Genomic DNA, 18,754 nt, shown 5'->3' on the forward strand with positions numbered 1-18,754 from the left:
TCAGTTTTAGCATTAAAAGTCAACTTTTATATTATTTTTAGTAGTAAAAAATGAGTTTCATGCACAATACAATCTTTGTCTTGATTTCCGGACTTTTTTTAGTTCTTGAGTGCCAGTTTCAGACACTCAACCAGGATGGCAGTCTGAGAAAGCGAATCATAAGACCACACCTAGTAGTAAAAAAGTTTTTAGACTATTCAGTACAAATTTGGACTTTCACAAGTCTTGGATGTTCAGTTTTAAACTATAAAACGATTTTTTAAATTGAAATTTGGAGGACTGTATCTTCCTTAGGAAACGTTTTTCAGAAAAATGACATAATGCAAGTCAACTTATTTTTTGATTAGCTAACAAATGGTGAATTATTGACACTTAAAACTGGACCACTCTGTATATTGTTTTCTGTGTTCTGTCGTTTTTTTTCAGATTCTCTAAAGAAGTTCAGGTTAGAAGATATTGAAGAATCGAGACCAAGCCTTGTGTTCAGACGACTAGGTGAATGATATTATCAATTAAGTCGAAAATATTTGAAAATTCCATTTTTCCAACAAACCAAAGTAAATAATAGACAATAGAGAAAGTAATAATTCGACTCACAGGTTTACTAAGTGATTAATAATATCTATTTATTGGGGCTGCTAAAATAGCTAAAATAAGGAACAATAGCGTGGTTTCTTCGACGAACTAAATCTCAATATATCAAGATTTGAGCTGTCGCTCTACTAAAAAGAAACGACTTACCGAAGGAAAATCTGAAAATGTAATATCCACACAATGATGGCATTTTGCGTCAATACGGGCAAATACACTTTTCAAATGCACTGAAATATTTTTCATATAAGAGGAGTGGATCGTGAGGTTCTGTGATATTAGTAAAGTGAGAATATACGAAAATTCAAAAGTCAATGGGAATCATTTCTATTGTAGAAATCTACGTGTAAAACCTACTAGCGAATCCGCCAGAAGTAAAGTTAACAGTGGATTTTTCTTGACAGTTAAAAAGTGTAAAATCTCATATTTTTATATCAATTTTGGGTAAAAAAAGTAAAGAATTATTTATATTACAACTGAAAAGAAAATTAAATATGTATTTACACTTTAATCCTTCTTAGTTTGTTAGACATTAAATTAGTAGATCTGCTTTATACGTATACAATTTACATTATTAATATTGAAAGCTAAGTACTTATCAAACATTACTACTATTACATACAATATAAATAAATTCCTATAACTGTACATTTCTCGCATTTATTTTAACTTTTTCATCTAAAGCATCAAACAGCGAGAATATAAATTTGTAAACAAACTTTCTTCTTTGACGCAGCCACTCATCATCACCAATTTCATCACACATATCATCAAGTTTAGCCACTAACCTCTGCAAACTTTCTTCAATGTAAAAGTATTTGTTACTATCTTCCAACTCGAAAAAAGCTTCAATTTCCTCGCGAAAAGGTTCTGCTTTGCATTTGATATCTTCTATTTTCTTAACTGTATCATCTGCACAATCATTGTGAGAAGATATTGCTTCTCCAGTTAACTCCAAAAATTGTTCCTTCACTTTGGTGCAAAAAGGGTTTTCAGATATTGAATTCTCTTGGTCTGCTTTGTTAGCACATAAGTCAATTTCCTCACAATCTTGCATCAGAAAAGTTTTTATATTTTTACGAAATATGGTGTCTTCTGCTGATGATAACCAGAGAGCATCACTATTTAGTGGAATAGTTTGGTCATCTTGTAACAATTTTACAATTTTTTCTGATGGAATAGATTCCTTTTCATCAACTTTATCCACTTTTTTGTTTTCAAGATTTGTTATCAACTGTTTTGGTTTGCTGCTTGTTTCGTCAACTGCTTCGGTCGGAATGTTTACTTCAGTGGTTTGAAGTTTTACATTATCACAAACAATTGGTAAAAGTACTGAGTCACAAGGCTCATACTTTGTTGATTGGTAAACTACTTCGTCTGCTTCCTGGCATTGCAGATTATCTTCGTCAGTTTCAACGTTTCCAGATTTAACAACTTGATCACAAATAGGTATATTTTCCTGAAATAAAATTGTCAGTTCTTTGAAAATGTTCTCTTCGTCGTTCATCTCATCGTTCTGTTCAAATTTTGGAGTGACATCTACCAGTGTTGTTGGGGCACTGTTTTCTTCTTTACTTTTTCCATCCATGTTACTTCTATCCTCAATTGCCTTTGCCAATGTTGCGTTATCACAATTTTGTCTATTACCGGTGTCTTCTTTAAAATTTGTAAAATCTTGCCATGGAAGGTTAATTTTTTCTTTTTCAACATCTAATTTATCCATAAATATGTGTGAAAGAAAAATTATGTTTTCTCGACTTTCATAATTTTGCTTCATCACCTGGAATTTCTTGGGTTGTTGACCATCTGAAATTGCATTTTGATTGTTTGAAGTTTTAATCTCCTCAATAGGTTCAATAACTTCCTGAGTATTGGCACTTATAACTTTCGTCTTACAGTCACTCAGTATATTTTTTTTGGTTTTGTCTTCTAGTTCTACACTAGCTAGTTTGTTAGAACCGATAATGTTCAATGGGTCATGCAAAATTGCTTCTTTTCGGTTTTCATAGTTTTGCTTCACCTTCAGGAGATTCTCATGTTGTACAGTTTTCTTCTCTTGACCATCTGAAATTGCCTTTTGAATAACTGCCTGAGCATTCACATCTATAATTTTCGTCTTACTCTCATCTGGTATAAGTTTTACACTAGCTGCCTTTTTAGAACCAATTTTACTAATATCACTGTCTCGAACTATTGAGTTTGTATTGTTTGCCAAAAGTGAGATTTTTTGATTTGTAGATGATATTCGGCTATGTTGTTGTGAACTGGTTGATTTATTACCAGCATCTTTAAGAAGATTTGAAGAATTTTTTTTCATATCTCCTGTTGTTGAACTATTTTGAGATGTTTCCATTCTTTTAGCTTTACCTGCTCTCCTGTTTTCGATTTGTAGTACTATTTCATGAGCAATATCCAAATTTGACTTGTTTGTAGATTTGGGTTTTACAGTTGTATCTTGGTTAGTAGGAATACATGCATCTTGAAAGTAATTCTTATTTTCAGATTGTTCTTCTACGGTGGTTGTATGCCTTCTATTTGTGTCAAAAGCGTTGCTGATACAGGTTTGGTCAGCATTGATGTCAGCATGCCATTTAGTTTGGCTTTTAGTATTATCTTTCCATTTTAGTTCTGGACTAAGATTTTCTGAACGAGTGGAAGCTCTGTTTGCTTTAGATCTTTTCCGTCCCGTCCAATCTAAAGTAAAACTTTTACTTCTACGACTTTTTCTTGTATACCGTTGGAAGTCCCTTTCGCTTTTTGATTCTACCATGAAAAGTCAATTTTTAATAACGTTTTTCACTAAATTTGAATAAGTTAGGTACTCACCTTTTTTTATTTTACTTAACCAAGCACCCATGTTAAGTCTTGACACCAAAACTGTTTTCACTGTAACTAGAAACGTCATACATGTGTAGAATATAAAATAATAACTCTAAGACTACTAGACTCTGTAGTAGAAAATATGCACTTTATTCTGACGCAGTTTGATTCTAATATCTAATCTCATTTATCACTTTGAAAAATAATGTTATTTGCATTTTAAGGTTTATCTGTTCATAACGACAGATAACAGAAATACAGTGACTCATACCAAAAGTTTTAATTTGTTCATGGCTTACGACATTTTGTTTTCTGGTTTGGCCAGTATCATTTTTGGAAAAAGAAAATTTTATTATCAAAATTTTCAACACATTGTTACATTAACTACACACAACACATTGTTACTTAAATTTGGTACATTAACTGACTTACATACATATACCGGGTGATCCACTAACAAAAGTCATTGGCCATATCTCAAAAACTGCAAAAAACACAAATTTGACAATACTCTTTAAATTTTTAACTCTGTTGCTAGGTGGCACAAATTGTGGCACCCTGTATATAATAGAAGTATAATAACAAAATCTGTATCAGTCAAATCAATCAAAAATCATATAGCTTTGTATGTTTTTACTGATAAATTCCTATATTTATTTATTTGAATGTACATCACAATACTTACAGGATGGTTAAGATTTCAGTTCACACAACATCACTTTTTCCTTGGTGAAATCAACTCTTAATTTTAGTAGGATCATAAATGCATTGTTCTTTCAACTGCATAAAATAAACTGAAAGTCGTGTCGGGAAATTGGATTTTTCAAAATCGTTACTCTTCCCGAGAAAATTGCTGTTGACCAAACTAGAGTATTGCCATTATCAAACAAATGCATAACATAATAGGCTACGTCCGCAGAACGTTTACTGAGTGTTTCACATAAGAACATACAGTATGGAAATATGGAAAGTTATATGATGAATTAGAAAAAGAATGTCAAAATTGATGTTTTAATTTTCCAACTTTTGCAAGTTTACATCAAAAGCAACAATGTTATGCTAAGCAGATAGTCTGTTAATATAATGTAATTAAAAGTTAGGTTAAAGTTAAGATATGCTAACAAATGTGAAATATTGAGGGATTGTCTGCTGCACTGCCTTGATTGATTCAGAAAAAAATTCATAGCATATTTCAAATACAGGAATTGAAACAAGTATATCAGATTTAGAATCTTAAACTAGAATTGGTGATATTCAAAATTTTATTTTTTTATTTTTTACTAAGTTTCTGGTATACTGCATCAATATTATATGATATTATGGGTGTCTTCCGCTAAAGACGTCACAAGAAGTGGAACAGCAAAACGTTCGGAGAAAGTTGAAAAAAAAAACAGGAACATTAAAGGTATAAATAAATATCGTGTCCTAATTAGGGCGACAGATATTGCGACAAATACCAAAAATGTAACATGATTTAACACGTATTGAGCAATTTTTGCTTGAACCCCAACCGAAATTGAACAGAAGTTATGATTATTTGCCTTTGTCCCAAGATTGAATGACACAAACCAAAAAACGGTATTACATATAAACACAAAAAGTTTAATTAAGAATTCTGGAAATGGACTACGATTATTTAAAAAAAATAGTTTCACTGGACTCTAGATACTCAACTCTAACTACTATTAAGCTGTCAATTAGGGAAATAGGCAAATAGAACCAGCTCTATACGATTTCAGCAATATTATACAGGGTGAGTCCAAAGTTGGGGCTTTCCTTTCACCTGCGAATTAATAAAAATAAAGAATAATTTTTTTTGGAAATGTGAACAATAACGAAGATACAGGGTGTCAAAGTTTTACTGAAAAAACGAAAATAAAAAATAACTTTAACTTAATTTTAACTAAATGACAGGTTATTTCCTATCAATACACATTAACAATTTTTTTTTTCTAACTTTTTTAGTTTTTGAGATATTTCAACTCGAAAATTGTGTCACTTTTTGTGAGTTTGCAGCGTTGTTGCTAAGTTTAAAGGCTTGTGAAGCTGTAATTTGCACTCAAATCTAGATTTTTTTTATATATCATTAGAAAGAGGATGAAAAATATTAAAAAATGTCGGTTGAGCGAATTTTCTAACTTTTTCACTTTTTGAGAAACTTCAATTCGAAAATTGTGTCACCTTTTGTGAGTTTGCAGCGTTGTTGTCAGGTTTGAAGCCTTGTGAAGCTGTAATTTGTTCTCCAATCTAGATTTTTTATATATCATTAGAAAGAGGATGAAAAATGTTACAAAATATCGGTTGAGCGTATTTTCTAACTTTTTCAGTTTTTGAGAAATTTTAATTCGAAAATTGTGTCACTTTTTGTGAGTTTGCAGCGTTGTTGTTAAGTTTGAAGCCTTGTGAAGCTGTAATTTGCACTCAAATCTAGATTTTTTATATATCATTAGAAAGAGGATGAAAAATGTTACAAAATGTCGGTTGAGCGAATTTTCTAACTTTTTCAGTTTTTGAGAAATTTCAATTCGAAAATTGTGTCACTTTTTGTGAGTTTGCAGCGTTGTTGCTAAGTTTGAAGTCTTGTGAAGCTGTAATTTGCACTCCAATCTAGATTTTTTATATATCATTAGAAAGACGATGAAAAATGTTAAAAAATGTCGGTTGAGCGAATTTTCTAACTTTTTCAGTTTTTGAGAAATTTCAATTCGAAAATTGTGTCACTTTTTGTGAGTTTGCAGCGTTGTTGCCAGGTTTAAAGCCTTGTGAAGCTGTAATTTGTTCTCCAATCTAGATTTTTTATATATCATTAGAAAGAGGATGAAAAATGTTACAAACTGTCGGTTGAACGTATTTTCTGACTTTTTCAGTTTTTGAGAAATTTCAATTCGAAAATTGTGCCACTTTTTGTAAGTTTGCAGCGTTGTTGCTAAGTTTGAAGCCTTGTGAAGCTGTAATTTGTTCTCCAATCTAGATTTTTTATACATCATTAGAAAGAGGATGAAAAATGTTAAAAAATGTCGGTTAAGCGAATTTTCCAACTTTTTCAGTTTTGGAGAAATTTCAATTCGAAAATTGTGTCACTTTTTGTGAGTTTGCAGCGTTGTTGCCAGGTTTAAAGCCTTGTGAAGCTGTAATTTGTTCTCCAATCTAGATTTTTTATATATCATTAGAAAGAGGATGAAAAATGTTACAAAATGTCGGTTGAGCGAATTTTCTAACTTTTTCAGTTTTTGAGAAATTTCAACTCGAAAATTGTGTCACTTTTTGTGAGTTTGCAGCGTTGTTGCCATGTTTGAAGCCTTGTGAAGCTGTAATTTGCACTCAAATCTAGATTTTTTTTATATATCATTAGAAAGAGGATGAAAAATATTAAAAAATGTCGGTTGAGCGAATTTTCTAACTTTTTCAGTTTTTGAGAAATTTCAATTCGAAAATTGTGTCACTTTTTGTGAGTTTGCAGCGATGTTGCCAGGTTTGAAGCCTTGTGAAGCTGTAATTTGTTCTCCAATCTAGATTTTCTATATATCGTTGAAAAGATGATAAAAAATGCTATAAAATCGATAGTATACACCCTGTATCTTCGTTATTGTTCATATTTCAAAAAAGTGTCAAACGAAAAAAAAACTTATTTTTTGAAGCCCTATTCGCAGGTGAAAGGAAATCCCCAACTTTGGAATCACCCTGTATAGAATGTTCTTTATTGCGAGATTAAATAAAGTACAATAAGTTGGACGGATGCAATAGGAAAACAACCGAAAAATGGCATTATGAATTTATTCGCAACGTTTCTGTTGCACAAAGTTAGATTTATCATGATTTCCTTTTCGTGTCCAGAATCGCAGGGCAAAAGTCCCGGTTCTTTTTGGCATTGTCAAATCTACACAGATTACGGTAATGCAAAGAATTGAAATTAATAGTATGTCGTATCTTGCCTGTATTCTTCCCTCCTTTCCTATGATTTTTTTATTTTATATAATTTAGTAGCTATTTTAACGATTTGGCACTGTAGAGACATAACCTAGCTCAGTTCTGCTCTAAGTGGGTCATAAATGAGAAGATATTGCAATGGCTAGATTATGGTTAACAAGCCAAATGTTACGTAAAATTTAAATAGTTTTATGCTACGTTTTCAATTCTTGTTGAGGTATGTCTTTCTGTCTAGAAATTTGATACTGAAATCAGTATTTTAGACCGTTTATTTTTTCTGCTTTCTGTTGAAGAGCAACTTCCTATAACTTCTCATATCTTACCTCTTCTATGTACTTTGTCATCTCCAGATTTGCGTGCACGTCGATTTACTTTTGCCAACCCCAAACTGCTTTCTTGAAATCAGTTTTTCCGCTTGTTAATCGTTATTTCGGGATCTGTTTGAAAAGCTTTGCTGTGGTATTTATCATGCACAGTGGCCTATGCGAATTCAGCTGGTTCTATAATATCAATTATTCGTAGTGAAGTTTCCTAAGAGTACAAACATAATATTTTACATACAAAATCAGTTTAGTTAAAGCTTATATAGCGGTCTTAACGATTCCATCGCTTAAACCCCGTTAAGGGGCAATTACAATGCTTCATCCGCTCCATAAAGTCTCGCTATCTGGTTTCAAAAACAGTTTTATCATAGTAACAGCGAGTTAAATTTGATTTAGCGGTTCTCGTATCGTATTATGATGCTCACTTCAGATCCAGCTTCCGGAAAGGGTAATTTCGTTATTATTCAGGAAAATTTAATCACTACTTAAGTTTTATTGACCGTGAGTATTAAGTGGGTAATTTAAAGTGTTTTGCTAATTTGTTGAAATTCCGATTTCAAGCGAAACTAAAGCAGGATAGGGCGGAATAAGCAAAATAGCAAATAAACTCCTAAATTTGCTTTTATACAAATTAAACTTTCGTCCTTTGTTTAGGTCGCAACATTAGCAGAAATACCAAACCGTTCAAGCTGAAAATTAGAATTCTCGCCCTAAATTGGTATTCGCAGTTGAAGTGTGACTGACATTATTGTATCTATCGTGACAGTATTAATTTTAATTGTAAGCAACTTTTGCTAATGAAATTAATTAAATTTTATAAAACCCTTTTCTTTACGCCTACATATTTTTATTAATTATTACTTACATCATTATATAGCCCTAATTAATACTTTTGTTTTGAATTCTTAGTATTCACTTTGAATAGTAGCTGATTGTTGTATTTGTATTATTTTTATTTGGGATTTAAGGGTAACTTTTATTCTACTTGTCAGGTCAGCAGAAAAAGCTCGTTTTTTTTCACCAAAACTACTCATTCAACTCACTGTGCTGCGTATGTGGATTTAGTTTGTAGCTTTCTTTACTTCTCTTTGCTGTCAGCCAGCCGTCAATGTCAATGTCTGTCATTTTTATTTTTATATCTGTCAGAACTATCTGAAAAATTTTTTCATCATCGCCAGACTCATTTTAATAGTATTTATCATATAATTACCCTTTTTGATGCGTTATATCTAAAATTCATAAAATATCTTTTTATCGGAGAAGCAAATAGCGCTTAAAAAGCAACATTATTTTCTTCAAAAAAGCATAAAAATCTGTAAAAAAGCACAAAACTCTTTCAGAGATGCAAATTTTTTTTGAGTTTAACTTCTAGAAATTTTTTAAAGATTTCAAATTGCTTTAGAAGTATACGAAAGATTTCAGACTGTTTTGAACTACTTGAGGGCATTTGGACTGTTTGAACAGCTTATTGAAGGTTCTGGAATTCTTTAGAGGCATTTGGAATCTCTTACACGGTTCACAATATTTTTTGGAAGCTGCTAAACTGCTTAATATCTTCTGGGAGCTTCTAGACTAGTTGAAAAGCGTTTGGAATCTTTTTAGACTGTTCTAAGTGCTTTTGGAAGCTTCTAGACTATTTTGAAAGGCTTTAGACTGCTTGAGAAGCATTTTGGAGTTTCTGCAGTGTTTTGAAATCTTTTTAGACTACTTTAGGAGCATTGAAAGTTCTGGACTGCTTTTAAGACTTGTCAATTTGAACTTTTAGAAGCTTTTAAACTGATCTAGAAGCATACGGAAGCTTTTAGACTGCCTTGAAATTTTTTAAGAGCTTTTAGAGTAGTTGAAGATTATTTGGAATCTTTTTAGACTGTTCTAAGTGCTTTGGGAAGCTTCTATACTATTTTTAAAGGCTTTAGAAGCATTTTAGAGTTTCTGCAGTGTTTTTAAATCTTTTTAGACTACTTTAGGAGCATTGAAAGTTCTGGACTGCTTTTAAGACTTGTGAATTTGAACTTTCAGAAGCTTTTAAACTGCTCTAGAAGCATACGGAAGCTTTTAGACTGCCTGGAAATTTTTTAAGAGCTTCTAGAGTAGTTGAAGATTATTTGGAATCTTTTTAGACTGTTCTAAGTGCTTTTGGAAGCTTCTAGACTATTTTTAAAGGCTTCAGAAGCTTTGAAAGTTCTGGACTTCTTTTAAGACTTGTGAATTTGAACTTTCAGAAGCTTTTAAACTGCTCTAGAAGCATACGGAAGCTTTTAGACTGCCTTGAAATTTTTTAAGAGCTTTTAGAGTAGTTGAAGATTATTTGGAATCTTTTTAGACTGTTCTAAGTGCTTTTGGAAGCTTCTAGACTATTTTTAAAGGCTTCAGAAGCATTGAAAGTTCTGGACTTCTTTTAAGACTTGTGAATTTGAACTTTCAGAAGCTTTTAAACTGCTCTAGAAGCATACGGAAGCTTTTAGACTGCCTGGAAATTTTTTAAGAGCTTCTAGAGTAGTTGAAGATTATTTGGAATCTTTTTAGACTGTTCTAAGTGCTTTTGGAAGCTTCTAGACTATTTTTAAAGGCTTCAGAAGCATTGAAAGTTCTGGACTTCTTTTAAGACTTGTGAATTTGAACTTTCAGAAGCTTTTAAACTGCTCTAGAAGCATACGGAAGCTTTTAGACTGCCTTGAAATTTTTTAAGAGCTTTTAGAGTAGTTGAAGATTATTTGGAATCTTTTTAGACTGTTCTAAGTGCTTTTGGAAGCTTCTAGACTATTTTTAAAGGCTTCAGAAGCATTGAAAGTTCTGGACTTCTTTTAAGACTTGTGAATTTGAACTTTCAGAAGCTTTTAAACTGCTCTAGAAGCATACGGAAGCTTTTAGACTGCCTGGAAATTTTTTAAGAGCTTTTAGAGTAGTCGAAGATTATTTGGAATCTTTTTAAATTGTTCTAAGTGCTTTGGGAAGCTTCTATACTATTTTTAAAGGCTCTAGAAGCATTTTAGAGTTTCTGCAGTGTTTTTAAATCTTTTTAGACTACTTTAGGAGCATTGAAAGTTCTGGACTGCTTTTAAGACTTGTGAATTTGAACTTTTAGAAGCTTTTAAACTGATCTAGAAGCATACGGAAGCTTTTAGACTGCCTTTAAATTTTTTAAGAGCTTCTAGACTAGTTGTAGATTATTTGGAATCTTTTTAGACTGTTCTAAATGCTTTTGGAAGCTTCTAGACTGTTTTGGAAGGCTTTATACATATTTTGGAGTTTCTGTAGTGTTTTAAAACCTTTTTAGACTACTTTAGGAGCATTTGGAAGGTTTTTGGGCAGTTTAAAAAGGCTTGAAGGTTCTGGACTGCCTTTAAGACATTTGAAACCTTGTAGACGGTTTTAGAAACTTTTGGAAGCTGTTAAACTGCTTTAGAAGCATACGGAAGCTTTTGAAAGTTTCTAGATAAGTTTAAAAGTATTTGGAAGCTTTTAGACTGTTCTAAAAGCTTTTAGAAGCTTCTAGGCTGCTTTGTAAGCTTTGCAAGGCATTTTAGAGGTTTTATAGTGTTTTGGAATGTTTTTACATTTTTTTAGACTACTTCAGGAGTATTTGGAAATTTGTTGGTCAGTTTAAATTTGTAAAATAATACGTCGTTTTGCTTTCAATATCTCAATATAACAATTTTTTGTCAAAACAGTTATTAGTTTAGTTTATTTTTTAAAAGTTGAAAAGCTTGTTTTGTAAAAAATTAGTTAAACCATACAAAAATAGCAGTAAATGAGCACAAAACGAAGAAAAAAGCAAAAAAAGCATCAACAAGATCTGTCAAATGACGCGATTATGCATAAATCGTTCACAATAGATGTCAAAGTTTGGTTGCTTTTATTATTTACAAAAAGCAAAATTTCTAGAAATCCGGACTCTACAAATAAGATATCTGTGTATTCTTGAAACGAGGAAAAGGAGTTGTCAAGAGAAAGGTATGCAGAATGAGAGGATCTTGCCATTGTTATCTGCCAACACTTCTCTTAAGAATTCTGTTCCCTGCGTTCAAGAATTAGAGCCCTGTTATGATGAAATGGCTACCTCATCTGTACCATCACTTGAAACATTGACATTTTGATTCATCAGGACACTTTAATGTAAATGATTTCACTTCTAAAAACTATCGAAAAATGTAGCAAATACTAATATAAATCCATTTGACGAAGTTAGCTTATACCCTCCAACTTCTTCAAATTTGTTGCTTTCCAGTCACTTTTCTTGGTAAAAACTTGCATCTATAAACGATTTACTCTTAAAATTTGTAAATGAGCTTGCCAAGTAGAGGATCTTTATTATGACATTTCAAAATTGATATACTTACTTACTATACTACTATACTATAAGGCAGTTCAGGTTATTCAAAAACAATTTTCTCTTTTCACAAACAAACTTTATTCAAAATACATAAAGTTTTATGAACATTTTTAAATTTGGTTTGAAACAGTAAAACGTTTTTAAATTTGTTCATCTATTCCATAGCTGTCCTATTTTTATAATTTTATGTGGACTTCACTGAAGGTACTTTAGTACGTTTTTGCATTATCGGATTAAATTACCCAATTGCCAGTATTACTTACCATGAATAATTTATTAGATCGCTTAAAAGCAGTGCAACTTATGCAAAGAGTGTCGATTCCACATTTTGTTACAGGAATTGATAATGGAAGGGAATCATCCAATTATAATTTTTGTTTTTTTTTTCCAAACAGCTTTTGTTATCAAGATTGAAGTTTGGTTTTTCTATTTTATTTAACAGAAACTAGTACAAAATTGTATTTTAATAATTATTGTTAGTTCTCCTAACTGTGTGAAGCATAATAATATTTTTTAATCTAGAATTTACAATGAGATTGATTTACCTAGAACTAACCAAACTAAAAATACTACTGTTACTCGGATAATTGGTGTTAAGTTTCTTTGACACAGCTCAAGAAAAAAAATAGTTTTGTTTAATTAACGTGTACCTAAAGTATGTGTGTTACTTATTTTTGTAATCGAATATCAACCACATAAACATTCAATAGAAATGTCTCCAATTATTTACCTTGTCTTGCTATATTTGGCCGAGCTATCTCTTAAGATTGCATTTTTTCTCCATTCGCCAACATTTTACATACGACTTAAAACCGGGTAGAATACATCATCGGTTCCTTTAAGGCATTATAATGTTTGTAATACCACGTAATTGGTCCTTATTTGTAAATAAACGATTAAATATCTATGAAGTAAGAATGTTAAATGTTTCATCTGAAAGATATATGATCGTCGATTTTATTGAGCTTTGAACGAATGATGAGAATTAACACGACTTTCAGTGGCGGATAGGAAAAAAAACGGGTTTATTTATGGATCGATTATCCGGTTAAACAATCAATGGTTGCAATTTGAATAATACGTCAATAAAAAATATCAATACTCCTGTTGATTGAGTAATTCTGTTTTTTCCGTCAATTCTTTAATAAGCAATATCGTTAAGATATTATTTTGAATTTATTTAATGTAAAGTTACACATATTTTTTAACTAATTAATGTAATATTAAAAAATATTGTGTTTATAACTGGTTTAAAAAGAATATAATTTTTTTTCAACCATTTTTTTATTGTCAAGATTAGCTGTAATGGTAATGGTAATGGTAGGTGTGGATGGTGACAGATCTGCGACCTGGTTAGATCTATTGTACCTCATCTTCTTCTGCTATCTCAAAGTTTCATTGTTCATAGCAGCCCCTCAAGATCGAAAATTGCCTTCATTCATATTTCACAGTTAGGAAAAGTTTGTGATTCCATCCATTCAGCCAGAGGCAAATCCTTTTCCTAAATGGTTAAACATCCTTGTAAAAGTAGAACAAAATATACAGGGTGATTCAGAGTTAAATGTACATACTTCACCAGGTATTAGAGTACTTTGGCATGAATCAAAATCACCCATATATCATGAATCCATCTCAATTCGTTACGAATATACAGAGTGGTTTGTATTTTTTTGGTCAATTTTCTTTTGAATATAACTTCTGAAACACTTGGTATAACAAGTTCAAATTTGGATTGGCTAAGTGATATACTAAAGGAAATAACCTTTTTTGAAAACATTTTTTTACTCCAGACCTGGAATTTATTTCCTCTACTATTTTGCATATCCAATATACCATCCAAATTTGAACCTGTTATACCAAGTGCTTCAAACGTTATGACTAAAAAAATACAATTCACTCTCTGTACAGGGTGGTCCAGTTTTAAATGTCAATAATTCACCAATCCATAGCCAATTAAAAAATAAGTTAACATTCATTATGTCATTTTCCTGAAAAGTGCTTCCAAAGGAAAATACAATCTATCAAATTTCTGTTTAAAAAATTGGTTTTTGTCATAACTGTCAGACCGTTGGAGCAATATTGATCAAATTTGGAACAAGCACTTTATTACACGTTATTACGGTCAAAGACCCAAAACTAACCCAACCCAACTTAAAAATTGGAAAAGGAAGATTCACTTAAGAAGTTTAAAAAATATTATTGTAGCCAGTTTTCATAATTTCCAGACAAACTAAAAGACTTTAGTTTTGAAAATTGAATTTGAAAAGATAAACATTTCAGAAGCTTAAAAATTGTATTTGTAACCAGTTTTCATGCAAATCGAGAGACTTTAATACTAAAAATTGACTTGTAGATATTAAATTTACTTTTTCAAGAATTTGTTACTACAAATTCATACATTTAAACCTTAAAAATTGACTTGAACCCCAAAATGTGACTGAACTAATAAAAAGTGACATCAGAAGCTTAAAATTTGCATTTGAAGTAAGTTTTCATAATTTGAAGACAAATTTCAATATTTTAGTCTTGAAAATAGTCTTAGATGCAGGACATTAACATTAGATTCATGAAAATTGTCTTGAAAACAAACTTTTCGTGCTTTTTACTTTGCTTTTCATTTTCTTCGAATTCTGGACTATTTTTAGTGCTTCAAAACTGCTTTCAGGTTGGAAAATCGAGTTTCAAGACTATCTTCACAAGTTATTGACATAGCAAACTTAAAAAACAATTTTTACATTCTTCATAGACTTAAAATGGCATTCCAAGCTTTGTCACTATTATATCGACTTTTAGACCCCTCAGTGCTAAAAATTCGGGTATTTCTTAATAAACTAGACTGTTTTTAGTGTTTTAAGGCTGTTTTCAGTGCCTCAAATCGAGATTCAAGACTATCTTTACAAAGTTTTTGACTTATCAGGCCTAAAAGCCAGTTTGTCCACTGACCATAATCTTGAAAATGTTATTTCAAGCTTCTTCACTATTAAATTGACTTCTACACTCATAGGTGCAATAAATTGTAGCACCTCTAAGAAATTCAGACTGTTTTTAGTGCTTTTTAAGACTGAAAAATCGAGTTTAAAACTATTTCCAAAAGTCAAGTTTCTTCAGTAATAAAAGTAAAAAATGTTGGTACCAAATGCTACAATAATAGTCTTGAGAACTAATTTTTAGAAATAAAATGTCCGAAAATTTAATTTACTTCTAGACTTGTTGTCCAGTCCAGAAAATTGAGTTGTACACTAATTAAAGTCTTGAAAATATACTTTTGGACTCTCTTTTGTCCTAGTAAGGTCCGTTCTAGCATTAAAAGTCAACTTTTATACTATTTTTAGTAGTAAAAAATGAGTTTCATGCACAATACAATCTTTGTCTTGATTTCCGGACTTTTTTTAGTTCTTGAATACCAGTTTCAGACACCCAACCAGGATGGCAGTCTGAGAAAGCGAATCATAAGACCATTTCTAGTAGTAAAAAAGTTTTTAGACTATTCAGTACAAATTTGGACTTTCACAAGTCTTGGATGTTCAGTTTTAAACTACAAAAAAAGATTTTTTAAATTGAAATTTGCAGGACTGAATCTTCCTTAGGAAACGTTTTTCAGAAAAATGACATAATGTAAGTCAACTTATTTTTCGATTAACTATCAAATGGTGAATTATTGACACTTAAAACTGGACCACCCTGTATATTTTTATTTTTTAACATGGGCTGGGTACAAATGCACATCACTCATCAACATTATCTATAATCCAATAATCTGTACAGTACACATATATAAAAACAGTTTTTAAAAATATAACCAACCCTTTATGTATCAATTTAATTAGTAATACAACCGTGCCTTGTAACTGATTTAATACCTGTCTACAAAACAATATCAGTTAAAAACGAGTTTAACATCACCACCTCGTGCATAAATTTGAATTTATTTTTGTCTAGCAAGACTAGTTAACAAATTCAAATAAAATGTATCGTCAGTTATTAGACTACTTAATAGTCAAAAAGCACACTATGAGGGAAGTGCTTTCAAGTTAGATATCTGGCTGATAAAAACATGACCGAAATTGTAATATAAAGGATGACAAATGACTAAAGTTGAAAGCCGTTACATAAGCAACACAAAAGTAGATACTAGAATATTTTCTTTCAGCTTTATCTGGATTTTCTTGACAAATGTATATTTACAGACAATTTTTTTTATCAGCAATTCCATGTTAATAATTAATATTTTTGCTCTTGTAAGAAGTACTTTGTTTAGTTAATCGGTGCATACAAAGTTTAATACTGGACTATTAATAATTTTGACGTGCCTATGCCTATGCGAACCGTGGCTCATAATCTTTCCAACCCTTCAGTGTGGAGAAATTACAGGACTTAATGGTCTCTGTTGTGAATGTTATTTCCTTTCCCCACCACTGCTATTCACCAACCTAACAACAATTTTAGAATTAATTAGAAAGGCCACCCCGACAGGTCGAACGATTTAGTGAGCAGTTGTAAGAGCACCAATCCGAAAAGCGGAAGTAGCTGGTTGTTGTATTTTTTAAGAAGTCAAATCAAAATTGCATTATTTTGCTAAATTATTAATAATATTAAAAAATAAAAATTAAATATATAAATATACTAAATTATTAAATTATAAACTTTTAAAATCATATTTATGGACATACAAAATTTGATGATGAGTAATTCACATCTTTATTTATTTCCAGCTTTTTTTTATTGTAAAAATTGATTATATTTACCCTACAAATAAAAGAAATACATTTTTCAAAAGTGGTTTCGTTGATAACAAGCTTTCACTTCAGTTATTGTTTTTTTGTTTATTTTGCTAACAAGACAAAGCATTGTTTTCTTTGACAAAGTTTTATTTCAGATAATTTCCACAAAGCTTAAAGTATTCAATTAGAAATTTTGCCTAGAAGCTGAGTTTTTTCACAAACGCGAGAAACAGAGGATAAGAAACACAAAAATGGTAACTTTATTCAATTATTATTCGTTGTGATACAGTTATTAAGTTGATAAGTAGAGTCCGGATTTCTAGAAATTTTACTTTTTGTAAATAATAAAAGCAACCAACCTTTGACATCTAATGTGAACGATTTATGCAAAAACGTGTCATTTGACAGATTTTGTTTGATGCTTCTTTTGCTTTTTTATTCGTTTTGTGCTTATTTTAGTTTTTTGTGCTTATTTACTGCTATTTTTCTATGGTTTAACTAGTTTTTTACAAAACAAGCTTTTCAAGTTTTTAAAAATAAACTGAACTAATAACTGCTTTGACAAAAATTGCTATATTGAGATATTGAAGGCTTCTGAACGACAAAAACATGTTGCAAAATGTATAAGTATCAATTTACAAATTTAAACTGACCCAAAAATTTCCTAAAAGTAGTCTAAAAAAATGTAAATCATTCCAAAACACTATAAAACCTCTAAAATTCTTTGTAAAGGTTACAAAGCAGCCTAGAAGCTTTTAAAAGCTTTTAGAACAGTCTAAAAGCTTCCAAATGCTTTTCAATTTATCTAGAAACTCTCAAAAGCTTCCGTATGCTTCTAAAGCAATTTAACAGCTTCCAAAAGTTTCTAAAACCATCTACAAGGTTTCAAATGTCTTAAAGGCAGTCCAGAACGTTCAAGGCTCTTTAAACACCTTCCAAATGCTCCTAAAGTAGTCTAAAAAGGATTTAAAACACTACAGAAACTCCAAATATGTCTATAGCCTTCCAAAACTAGAAGCTTCCAAAAGCTTTTAGAACCCTCTAAAGGCTTTCAAATAACCTTTAACTAGTCTAGCAGCTCTCTAAAAATTTTAAGGCAGTCTAAAAGCTTCCGTATGCTTCTAGAGCAGTTTAAAAGCTTCCAAAAGTTCAAATTCACATGTCTTAAAAGCAGTCCAGAATCTTCAATGCTCCTAAAGTAGTCTAAAAAGATTTCAAAACACTACAGAAACTCCAAAATGCTTCTAAAGCAGTCGGAAGTCTTTCAAAACAGTCTAGAAGCTTTCAAAATCATTTAGAACAGTCTAAAAGATTCCAAACGCTTTTCCACTAGTCTAGAAGCTCCCAGAAGATATTAAAGAAGTTTAGAAGCTTCCAAAAAATTTTGTAAACCGTCTAAGAGATTTCAAATGCCTCTAAAGAATTCCAGAACCTTCAATATGCTGTTTTAACAGTCCAAATGCTCTCAAGTAATTCAAAAAACTTTTGGAAGTTTTCAAAACAATTTGAAATCTTCAAAAAATGTCTAGAAGTTGAACCCAAAAAGAGAAAGAGTTTTGTGCTTTTTTACAGATTTTTATGCTTTTTTCAGGAAAATAATTTTGCTTTTTAAGCGCTTTTTTTCACGATTTTAGTGCTTTTTAATCCGGACTCTATTGATAAGTTTAAAAGTGCGATTTTTGCTGGTTAAATAGAAATAAACCAAAAAATTAGTTCTTGTTTGGAAGCACCAACTAAAAGTTTTTCTAGTCCAGGAAGAATCTAAAAAAATATAATTGGAAATATAGCAGGAATTACTCCTGTACAGAGACTGGGCTCTTTCTTCAATTACACCCAAATAAGGAATTTTATTATGGGACTATTACCATTTGACAGTGAAGTTGATGACAACACTTTAACGGCTTTAATAAAGTCTAGAGAATTTAATATTATATTTATTAAAGCAAAATCCAGAAAAGGTCAGTCAAACATACAACAGTTTAAAAATATACTGAGCAATTTGTATCTATGATCACACAATCACAATCAAAACTTGATAA

General features: G+C 31.0%; 2 protein-coding genes across 5 annotated transcripts in view; one reads left to right on the plus strand and one right to left on the minus strand.

Annotated features, from left to right (window-relative positions):
* The window catches only part of LOC145727655 (cardioacceleratory peptide receptor-like), a 52,140-nt gene that overhangs the window by 14,549 nt on the left and 18,837 nt on the right, over nucleotides 1-18,754 (plus strand). The gene's annotated exons all lie outside the window — the stretch shown is intronic.
* Nucleotides 1,085-3,577, minus strand: LOC145730426 (uncharacterized). The gene is made up of 2 exons (XM_081981639.1): nucleotides 3,418-3,577; nucleotides 1,085-3,354 (listed from the first exon to the last, which is right to left on the minus strand). Exons 1-2 carry the CDS (start codon nucleotides 3,494-3,496, stop codon nucleotides 1,229-1,231), a joined length of 2,205 nt encoding a protein of 734 aa, XP_081837765.1. The 5' UTR covers nucleotides 3,497-3,577; the 3' UTR covers nucleotides 1,085-1,228.

Source organism: Ips typographus, linkage group LG1, assembly GCF_016097725.1.
Source record: "Ips typographus isolate SLU linkage group LG1, UJ_Ityp_2.0, whole genome shotgun sequence".
NCBI lineage: Eukaryota > Metazoa > Arthropoda > Insecta > Coleoptera > Curculionidae > Ips > Ips typographus.

Excerpts from the sequence above, each read along its gene's own strand:
- LOC145730426 (XM_081981639.1), bottom strand. The coding sequence starts at position 3,496 with ATGACGTTTCTAGTTACAGTGAAAACAGTTTTGGTGTCAAGACTTAAC. Across the intron at positions 3,355-3,417 it reads GTTAAGTAAAATAAAAAAAG|AATCAAAAAGCGAAAGGGAC; the intron begins GTGAGTACCTAA and ends TTTTCATGGTAG.